Source organism: Heterocephalus glaber, unplaced genomic scaffold (assembly GCF_053883595.1).
Source record: "Heterocephalus glaber isolate CG9 unplaced genomic scaffold, H.glaber_assembly_v1.0 deba00001733, whole genome shotgun sequence".
NCBI classification, from domain to species: Eukaryota; Metazoa; Chordata; class Mammalia; order Rodentia; family Bathyergidae; genus Heterocephalus; species Heterocephalus glaber.
The window spans coordinates 20842288-20852576 of record NW_028258444.1 but is presented as its reverse complement, the minus strand read 5'-3'; the positions used below and the strand labels follow the sequence as shown (position 1 = coordinate 20852576).

The 10289-nt window shown below is 47.6% G+C and overlaps 1 protein-coding gene across 1 annotated transcript in view; it reads right to left on the bottom strand.

Annotated features, from left to right (window-relative positions):
* Window positions 1–428: 428 nt before the first annotated feature.
* The window catches only part of Ankrd33 (ankyrin repeat domain 33), a 35731-nt gene continuing 25870 nt past the window's right edge, over window positions 429–10289 (bottom strand). Inside the window, 7 exon segments of the mRNA XM_087199938.1 lie at window positions 429–617; window positions 619–865; window positions 868–1122; window positions 2090–2276; window positions 2278–2316; window positions 2396–2521; window positions 2755–3605. Coding sequence (XP_087056064.1) covers window positions 437–617; window positions 619–865; window positions 868–1122; window positions 2090–2276; window positions 2278–2316; window positions 2396–2521; window positions 2755–2919 — 1200 coding nt within the window. The 5' untranslated portion in view covers window positions 2920–3605 and the 3' untranslated portion in view covers window positions 429–436.

The window sequence follows — 10289 nt, the reverse complement described above, 5'->3', positions numbered from 1 at the left end:
AGTATTGGGGATGGAACCTAGGGTTGCTTTACCACTAATCTCATCCCCAGATCTTTTTATTTTTTGAGACAAGGGCTTGCTAAGCTCCCTCGGCTGGGCTCAAACTTGTGATCCTCCTGCCCAGCCTTGTGAATAGCTAGGATTACAGGCTTGCATCACTGTGCCCAGCTCTTAGTCTTGCTTTAGAATGCAGTGTATGGGTGGACAGTAACTACCCCATAATCAATTCAGCCAATACCCTACTGAGGGACACCTGCTTGGCTCTACTCTTCTGCCGTTGTCAACAATGCTGTACTGAATAACCTTGTCCATAGGTTGGAAGCGGGTTCACTTAGGCAGAGATGAGTGGGAAGGCTTTAGAAGAAGCTCTGGATGGGAAAGGAGCTGAGGAAAGGGCATGGTTACCTGCTCCCAGCCTGGCCTAGCCCATCTTCCTCTAATTCTGTGCCCCCCTGAGCTCCTCTTCTTGTTGCTTTCTCTTCATCCCGAGCTTCTGGTATCGCCAGAGAGGAAGGGCAAGACTTTGATGGCTTTCATGTGTGGGCACCATCAGCTTGGACTGGCTGGGGGATGAAGGTGCCTTGGAGAGGAGGATCTTGGGTAAGGGACCTGGTATGGTCCCTGGGCTGTAGCCACTGAGAGAACATGCCCTGAGGGCTGTAGGGGACAAAAATTTGGGAGCCAGGGACCACTTGGGGAGGCTGGGGAGACAAGGGGGGGGCAGTACCTAGCAGCTCTGGCACAGACTTGCTTCGGGCGCCCAGTGTGGGAGGATGGTCAGGGCAAAGAGTGTAGCAGGCAGTGGCAAGGAAGGGACTAGCCAGGCTGGTAGTGATGGTCACAAGGTGGTCCAGAACACCCCCTCCTGAGGACACTGGGCAAAGGACAGACTCAGGGTGGCCTGCAACCTTTCTAGGAAGGACAGGGTACCCTGGGCTTGGGCCTGGGCTACAAGCCTGGGCAAGGCTGGCCATTCAAGGTGGTAGTGCTGGCTGAGCTGCTCTGCGCAGGGCCGACACAGCAGCTGCTGGATCCTCCACACCATGTTGAAGCTCTCCATCAACAGGGCCCACTCCAGGGCTGTCTTGCCCCGGACAGGATCCACAGAGGTCAGGTCAGCACCTGGGAGGGTATAGAGTGACAAGGGGTAGGACAGGGAGCAGTGATCTGGGAAGGGGTGGATACTCTGTAGCAGGAGGACTGATGGGTTGGATTCAAAGCCAGAGTCCCAGCATGGGAGGCCAGTATTGCAACCTCCGGTTGAGAGAGGGGAAGAGACAGACATCTAGCGAGGGAGAGACTGCAAGAGCCTACTGTGTGTCTCCAACGTGGTAGAGCAGGGGCCTCCCGAACCCAGGAGCCAGCAGAGAACCGGAAGCCCTGTGCCTTGTGGGCAAGTGTAGGAGAGGAGTCTGTCCTCTCTCCCGGTTTATCTCTCCGTCACCACACTGCTCGAACCCTGGGTAGGGAGCACAGTCACTCTGAGACAAGGAAGAAGTGTACTCTTTCCCTTCTCACCCCAAACCCAGTCAGGTGGGAAGGGAAAGATGGAGGTTGGGATCCCCCAGAAGGCAACCCACCATGGGAAATAACGAGGAACCACGATTCCACGGTGTGGCCTCTACCCTGAATAACTTCCCAAGGCCACAAGTCTCAACTGCACATCATGGAGTCCCCTAGAGACCCAGCTAGAGGTCAGGGCTGGAGGTCATCTCAGAGAAGGCCAATACCCTTACCATGCTGCTGAGGCCCAGCGAGGAAGGCCATGTGTTCATGGTCCAAGGCCAGGACTAGAACCCAAGAGCCTCGTTCCAGAACCAGCCCTTCTTTGCCTTCCTTTTCACAGCGGGCCTAAGTTACTCTCCCAAGCGTTCTTTGCTGGGCCCTCCAGAGACAGAGCTATCAGTAGCTGGGACTCGTTGTTGTCGAGAACCCTGAGGTATGCTCCCCTCCTCCAGGAAGCCAGCCTACACTGATCCTCCACGTCTGCCTCTCCTTTCTCTACAGTAAATGATGACTGACTGAGGGCGTGGTGGGGAGGCTTGGGGGAGAGACTGCAGGTCACACACCCAGTCCAGGCCCCACACACCAGCCATGAGGAGGGTGGCCACACACTCAGAGTGGTTCCGGATGGCAGCCTTCATCAGTGCTGTGAGCCCCCTCTGATCCCGGCGCTCCAGATCCAGGCCCAAGAAGTAGTTGAGCAGGAGACTCACCAGATGCACGTGGCCTGCATGGCAGGGAGGGCAGAGTTTGGCTCCCCAGGAGAGGGGATGATGGGATTCCAAACCCACCCTGCACCCAATACTGCAGAGCCTGGCATGGTAGCACCTTGGGCAGTCAGGGTTGTGCCCCAATGGAGGTGGACGATGGGGGTCAGCAGCCTCACACCTGCTTGGACAGCCAGCATGAGGACTGTGTCCCCGTCTTTGTCCTGCTGGTTCACATCCAGGAAAGGACAGCAGCTGAGCAGGGCCACAACACCCTCGAAGCCTTGGTAACATGCAACCATGAGGCTTGTCTGGGATTGGGGCGCCTCAGTCTCCACCTTCCTCCAGGGTCTCCCTAGGGACCCGTGCCTCAAAGCCCACACCTGTCACAGGGCATGTCCCACCTTCACCCACCCCTTCCTTCTAAGGACCCAGACTGTTCGGATCGATCCTGAAACTCTCAAGGAGCCAGACCAAGACAGCACGGTGGGGAGACAGAGCTGCCCCCAGCTGCCCTGGGTTGCCCCTGGGGCAGGCACCTCACCCTCCCATTGCTGTCCACTTGGGTGGCCTCCTCTGGGGACACCCCAGCATCCAGCACAGCTTGGAGCTGGACAGGGTCATTGTGGGCACAGGCCCGGTACAGGGGCCCCAGCCTGTAGCTTGCGGCAGGTGTCTCCTTGCTGGGGCAGGACAGTGCCTCTGACATGTCTAGCCCTCCTCCTCGCAAGGGCAGCGCCTCCTCTTCCAGGGTGGGGCCAGAAGGCAAATTTCTCCTCACACAGCTGGCTGCTATGACAGAGTGGAGAGGAGTGTGTCTCCCTGGATCCTGGGTGGGGTCCCTGCAGCTGTAACCCTTGCCCAGGAAAAGCCTTTATCTTGGCAGGTGTCTCAGCCATGTACCAGGCGGAAGCCAGGGAGCCTGGAGAGGGCAGGAGGGTCAGACTTAGTCAGTGAGGTTCACAATGGGGGCCTTACCTGGGGTTGGGTAAAGATCTCTAAGAGGTGGTCATGGCAGGGTCCCAGAGCACCCCCAGCTGCATCAAAGCACAATCAGCGTCTCTGGGTGGCCGGAAGGACTGTACCCCACCAGGAAGCAATGCAGGGAACAGATGTTCAGACTTTCTTGGAAAGAGCTGTTGTGGGCTCCTCAGAGCTGACCTGGGTCAAGCAGGTTAGGAAGGGATTGAGGACAGGGAGAGGAGGGTGCTTTGGGTCTGGATCCGATCAAGAGGCTTCCAAGATCCTGCCGGACCGGGCTATGTCTGAGCCGGCAGCTCCTCCCAGTCAGCATCGCTGAGTAGCACTGGTCTTGCCCTCCTTCGGGCTTCTCTGCCAGCTGTGCCCAGAAGCAGCCTTCTTCCACCTGCCTCCGAGAGCCTGAAGGCGCCTTCCCTTGGTTGGAGCGCGGTTTGGGGATGAGACAGAGACAGAGAGGGTGTGAGTGCAGGACTCTCATTAAATGGGGTCACATTACTCTACTTGTGTTACTTTTGTACAGGACTGCTCTCTTGGGTTTTGTTGTTGTTGTTGTTGTTGCTTTGTTTTGAGACCATGTCTCACTCTGTAGTTCAGCTGGCCTCGAACTTGCTATGGTAGCCTAGGCTGGCTTCAAATTTACAATCCTCCTGCCTCAGCCTCCTGAGCACTAGGATTACAGCTATGTGTCACCATGCCTGGTTTATTCTCTTGCTTTTATTTTATTTCTCTTTCATCCCTGATCCCCACACCCTTTTCTCTTTCTCACTTTACTGGTTTTCCTTTATATATCCTTAAAAATGTACATTCCATCAAAAAAGGTACTGTTGACTTGGGTATGTGCTGTTTTATTTTAATTTTTGTTTGATTTTGTGAGACAGCTTCTCACTCTGTAGTTCAGGCTGGCCTTGAACTCACGGCAATCCTTCTGCCTCAGCCTCCCAGGTGCGGGGGTTACAGGCCTGTGCCACCATGTTCAGCTTATGTATGTGCTTTAAACTAGCTTGTTATCAATTGTGCTTCTGAACTCCTTCTGTTTGGGTATGTTTCCCTCAATACTGTGTGTTGAAGATCCATCCTGTGGCTTCACGTGTAGTTAGCAGTGAGGAGCATATCTGGTTTTGAGTCAGCAGAAGCTGCCCTTGGTAGTGTGGTGTCTGCAACAGGTCTATTGTTCATCAATCCAGTGGTGCTTTTAGTGTTTCTTCTGAACACTGTCTAGCTGGAAAGCTAAACAGCACTTCCTAGGTTCCCTTGAGCTAAGAATCTGTGGCTCAGGTCCTGCTCTTGCACAAGGCATAAATTTGGAACAAAGCATGGGACATCCGTTTTGCTGTCACAGATCAGGACAGTAGCAGGCAGGCTCTGGAGCAATTTCCTGATGCATCAGCTTCCTGTAGTAGTGACTTGTTTTTTCAGTCACGGGCAGAGGTTCATGTGATACTTAAAGCTTGGCATAGTTCCTGACCTAGAGCCTACATTTCCAACCCTTTCTATTTAAACTAACCAGATTTATTTTTATTGTTCTCAAGTGATTCTAACTGATGCATATGGCTGAGAAATAAGGGTTTATTTTTTACACAGGATAAAAAGTTCAGGATTAAAAACAAACTGTTGGTGTTGGTGGGCCAACTTGATGTCAGGGCCTTGTCTGGGATTGTCTTATTTTTCCCTCTCAGCCACAAGATGGCTGCTGTTCCTAGCTAACAGTGAAATGTCAGTGCATCAGAGGAGTTCTGGATTATGTCAGCCATCTTGGATTAGCTGATACAATCCCTACCACTGTCTCTCTTCTTTCTTATCACTTTTTGTTAAGGTGTGACTATGTACTTGTGCAATTTTTTCCAATGAAATGCTAGCAGAAGTCTGATGGGTGGGATTCCTGGGAAAATCTTCAGTTTCTTTATAAAAGGGAGGGGTTTCTTTTAAACATCTTTCTTCCCTCTTCTTATTGAACCATTCTTCCAGTGATAGACGCTGAGGTGGCCTCCAACTTCTTGCCACCCCAAACACTTCCAGAGAACCTAGCTGTGGATCCTGCAAGAGCATCTCTGAGGTCACTGGGTCTTAGGCTGGGTGCACACTTGTTGTCTGGTACTGTCAGGTTTCTCTCTGTTCTGCAGCATGCCCATCCACAACGCACACCTTTCCTTACATCCTGGCCAACACTCCTCATTACTCAGCCTTGTAAATTGTGTGAATGAATAGTACAGAACTATGAAGAAATATAGCTATTCAACACTGAATTTTTCTGATTAGGAACAAGGTGAACTTCTCTCCCCATGCTCTCCTCACCCCTCCTAGAAATTGCCTGTTCATGGTCTTTGCTCAGCATCCTATAGGGTTATTATTATTTTTGTTTTGTTTTGTTTTGTTTTGTTTTGGTGCTGGGGATCAAACTCAGGACCATGCGCTTGTTAGGCAGGCAGCGGAACCACTGAGCTAAATCCCTGGCCCCTGGATTATTATTTTTTATAGAAAAATCTTTTTTTGTTGTTTCACATCTCTTGTATGAGTGCGTACTGGCTAGACAGATCAGTGGGTTTTACTTTGGCAGAATGGTACATGCACTCGACACTTCGGCCATGCTGTCTTCGGTCACCCCTCTTTCACCTCTTTGCTGCCCCCCAGTTTCACTTCTGGGGAATTTCAATGGGCAATATTTTTCTTAGTTGTTTTATGGGTCTTTGCACTGAGCTACATCCCCAGCCTATTAATTTGTTTGTTTATTGAGACAAGGTCTTGCTAAGTTGCTGGGTTGTACAGGCTGGTCTTGTACTTGTGATCCTCTTGCCTCAGCCTCCTAGAGTGCTGGAATTATAGGTGTGTGCCACTGTACACTTGGCAGCATATAATACCCAATAACATTTCAGGAAAAGAAAAAACTGTATATAAATATTTCAATACTAAATTTATTGAGATATCATGAGATTAATGCATTACCTTTGGCCTCTACAATTCCAAGAGGTGCTCAAAGTGGTGGCCAGTAGCTTCCAAACATTTATTAGCACAGTGAACTACTGCTGGGTAACACTGGTCATTGAGATTGCTGCACATGTATTTTCAATTTTTTGTCTAACGGCCGACAGTAGTGGGTTTTTGGCAATTTATGACATTCTCTAGGGTCGCCTGTACAGGGTAACACCATCTGTTAAAAAACATCTTGCTTGCTTGCTTGCTTGCCTGCTTGCTTGCTTGCCTGCTTGCTTGCCTGCCTGCTTGCTTGCTTGCTTGCTTGCCTGCTTGCTTGCTTGCCTGCTTGCTTGCTTGCCTGCTTGCTTGCTTGCTTGCTTGCCTGCCTGCTTGCTTGCTTGCTTGCTTGCCTGCTTGCTTGCTTGCCTGCTTGCTTGCCTGCCTGCTTGCTTGCTTGCTTGCTTGCCTGCTTGCTTGCTTGCCTGCTTGCTTGCCTGCTTGCTTGCTTGCTTGCTTGCTTGCCTGCTTGCTTGCTTGCCTGCTTGCTTGCTTGCTTGCCTGCCTGCTTGCTTGCTTGCCTGCCTGCCTGCTTGCTTGCCTGCTTGCTTGCTTGCTTGCTTGCCTGCCTGCTTGCTTGCTTGCCTGCCTGCTTGCTTGCTTGCTTGCTTGCCTGCCTGCTTGCTTGCTTGCTTGCTTGCCTGCTTGCTTGCTTGCCTGCTTGCTTGCTTGCCTGCTTGCTTGCTTGCCTGCCTGCCTGCTTGCTTGCTTGCTTGCTTGCCTGCTTGCTTGCTTGCCTGCTTGCCTGCTTGCTTGCTTGCTTGCTTGCCTGCTTGCTTGCTTGCCTGCTTGCCTGCCTGCTTGCTTGCTTGCTCTTTCTCTTGTACCAGGGACTGAATGGGCCCATGCTATTTTCCTCTTACTAACATGTGTACCCATTTTGGGCACACTCTGCATGCTTTGATCATATTTATCCCCCCATTACCTGCCCTTACACTCTCCTCTCCCGCCTGGGGGGACTTCCTATTGTCTAATGATAGTCTTCCTTCTATTTTCTTGTCATCTTTTTTAGATTCCACATTATTAGAGAAAACATGAAATATTTGTCTTTCTGAATCTGGCTTATTTTGCTCAACATCATGATCTCCAGATCCATCCATTTTCCTACAGATGACAGAATGTCCTTCTTCTTTGTGGTTGAACAATACTCCATTGTGTATACGTACCATATATTCTGGTATCCATGTGTCTGTTGATAGGCACCTAGGTTGGTTCCATATGTTGGCTATATAGTATGTTGACTTTAATTGCTTTGAGTATATTCCAAGGAGTGTTATAGCCAAATCAAATGGTAGCTCTATTTTTACTGATCTCCATAGTGACTGTACTAATTTACATTCCCATCAGCAGTGTAGAAGGGTTCTTTTTTCTCCACATTCTCACCAGCATTTATTATTTGTTGTATTTTTGATGATGATCATTCTGACAGGGGTGAGATAGAATCTCAAGGTAGTTTTGATTCATATTTCCTTAATGGCCAAAGATTTTTTCACATACTTACTGCATTTCTACTTCTTTTGAGAAATGTTCAATTCATTTGCCCATTTATTGATTGGCCTACTTGATGTTTTGGTGGGGTTTTTTTAGCTCTTTATATATTCTAGATATTGATCCTCTGTCAGAAGAATAGGTGGTAGAGATTTTTTTCCTATTCTGTAGGCTGTCTTTCCATTCTGTTGTTTTCCTTACTGTGCAGAAACTTTCTAATTTGATGTGGTCCCCTATTTTGATTCTTGCCACTGTTTCTTGTGCTGGTGGAGTCCTCTTCGGGAAGCTTTTGCCATGCCTATGATAGCTTCAAGTATTTCCTCTACATTTTCTTTTCTTTTTTTTTTTTTTTTTCTGGTACTGGGGATCGAACCCAGGACCTTGCACTTGCGAGGCAGGCACGGTGCCACTGAGCTAAATCCTCAGCCCACTTCAACATTTTCTTTTAGTCTCAAAATTACAGGTCTTGAATTTAGGTCTCTGATCCATTTTAAATTGATTTTTGTACAGGCTGAGAAACAATTTTTGATGTTCTAAAATTTTATTCCAATATCCAGATATTCTGGCGCCTGCCTCGCAAGCGCAAGGTCCCGAGTTCGATCCCCGGTACCAAAAAAAAAAAAAAATTGCACACTCCAATATCCAGGTATCCCTTTCTTATAATTAATTTTAATTTTTATTTATGTTGTTTTGGATATTGGATCTCCAAATAATGCCTCTGTCCACTCTTCTCTTCTTTTTTTTTTGGTACCAGGGATCAAACTCGGGTCCTTGAGCTTGCAAGACAGGCGGCATAACCACTGAGCTAAATCCCTGGCCCTCTTCTCTTCTTTCTATAACAGCAATTAAACATATCTTAGACCATCTCAGGTTATTGCTTAACTTTCTTAAGATCTCTTTTTTACTCTGCCACTCTGGATAGTTTCATTTGACTTATCTCTCAATTTACTAATTCTCTCTTAAACTGTTCCTACTCTGCTGTTAAATCTATTTAATTATTTAAAAGTTCTATGACTTTAAACTTTGTGGAAATGAACTAACGTTATTTGGTAGGTTGAATGATAGCTTCCAAAGATGTCCATATCCTTGTCTTATCTCCAGAACCCTTGAATATGTTATCTTACATGGCAAAAATGACTTTCCAATATGATTAAATGAAGGAATTCTAAAGCGGGAGGCTTCCCCGGATGATCTTGGAGGGGAGGCAGTGTAACTGCAAGGGTCCTTGTAGGAGACGTAATGACGGAAGCAGAGGGACACAGGAAATGTGACAACAGGGCAGGGTAGAGTAGGAGATGTGATGAGAAATAGAGGTTGGAGTGAAGCAAGAACGGGGGCTCAAGCAAGGGTTACAATTGGCCCCCAGAATCTGGGAAAGACAGGGAAACAGGTTCATTCCTGTAGCCTCCAGAAAGAACAAAGCCTACAGGCACCTTGATTTTAGCCCAGGAAGAACACTTCTGAGTTCTGGTGCTGAGAACTACAAGAGAATACATTCGTGTTGTTTTAAGTAAATAAATTTCTGGTGATTTGTTACAGCAGTAATAGAAAAATAGTGCAATTTCTAATTTTCCTCTCTAAATTAATATAAATTAGGTTAATAAAGAGCTATCAATGGATAGTATTGAACTGCAGTGTGACACTATTTTGAATACTAAATATAATTATTTTGGGATGACAGAACTCTACATATATCTTGGGAGTAGTTATCCTAAATATAAAAATCACCACCTGGACTGTATTGCAAGAACCTGTCTCAAAAATAAATAGGGGGTGGGCCAGGGATTTAGCTCAGTGGTTCTGGTGCCTGCCTCACAAATGCGAGGTCCTGAGTTTGATCCCTGATACCAAAAAAAAAGTAACCAGGAGTTAACTGTTAGGGCCAGGGATTTAGCTCAGTGGTTCCAGCGCCTGCCTCGCAAGCACAAGGTCCCAAGTTCGATCCCTGGTACCAAAAAAAAAAGTAAGCAGGAAAAGGCCAATTAAAACAATAATGAAATACTATTTTTGGCCCATTAGCTTAACAAAAATTACACATTAATAATATTAAGAGCTTACATTCTGGGGGCATTATAAATTAGTGAAGTATTTTTGGAAAGCATTTTGACAGAATCTATCAAAATAACATATGTACACAAGTTGATGCAAAAACATTGCTTTTAGAAATCTTTCTCTAATAGCCAATCAGATGGTGCATGCCTGATCCCAGCACTCAGAGAGGCTGAGACAGAAGGATCACAAATTGAAGCCCAACCTAAGCAACTTAGTGACTTAGTGAGACCCTGTATCAAAATTTAAAAAATTTTTAAAAGGGCTGGGGATGTAGCTCAGTAAGAAAGTCCTGTATTTAATCTCCAGTAAGACAAGAAAGAAAGAAGGAAAAAAAGTTAGTGTTTGCGTATGTGGATAAAGGAATATTGCATATACCTTGCAGCATTGTTTATATCAGAAAACATTAGAAACCACTTAAATATTCATCAATAGAAGGAGGGCAACTGAATACGGTGGCACCTGGCTATCATCTCAGCTACTCTAGTGGCCGGGGCAGGGGAATCACAATCTCAAGGCCAGCCTGCGCACTTAGTGAGACTCAGCTGGGGACACCTGGGGAGGTGGCTCCGTGGCAGAGCACTTGCCTAGCGT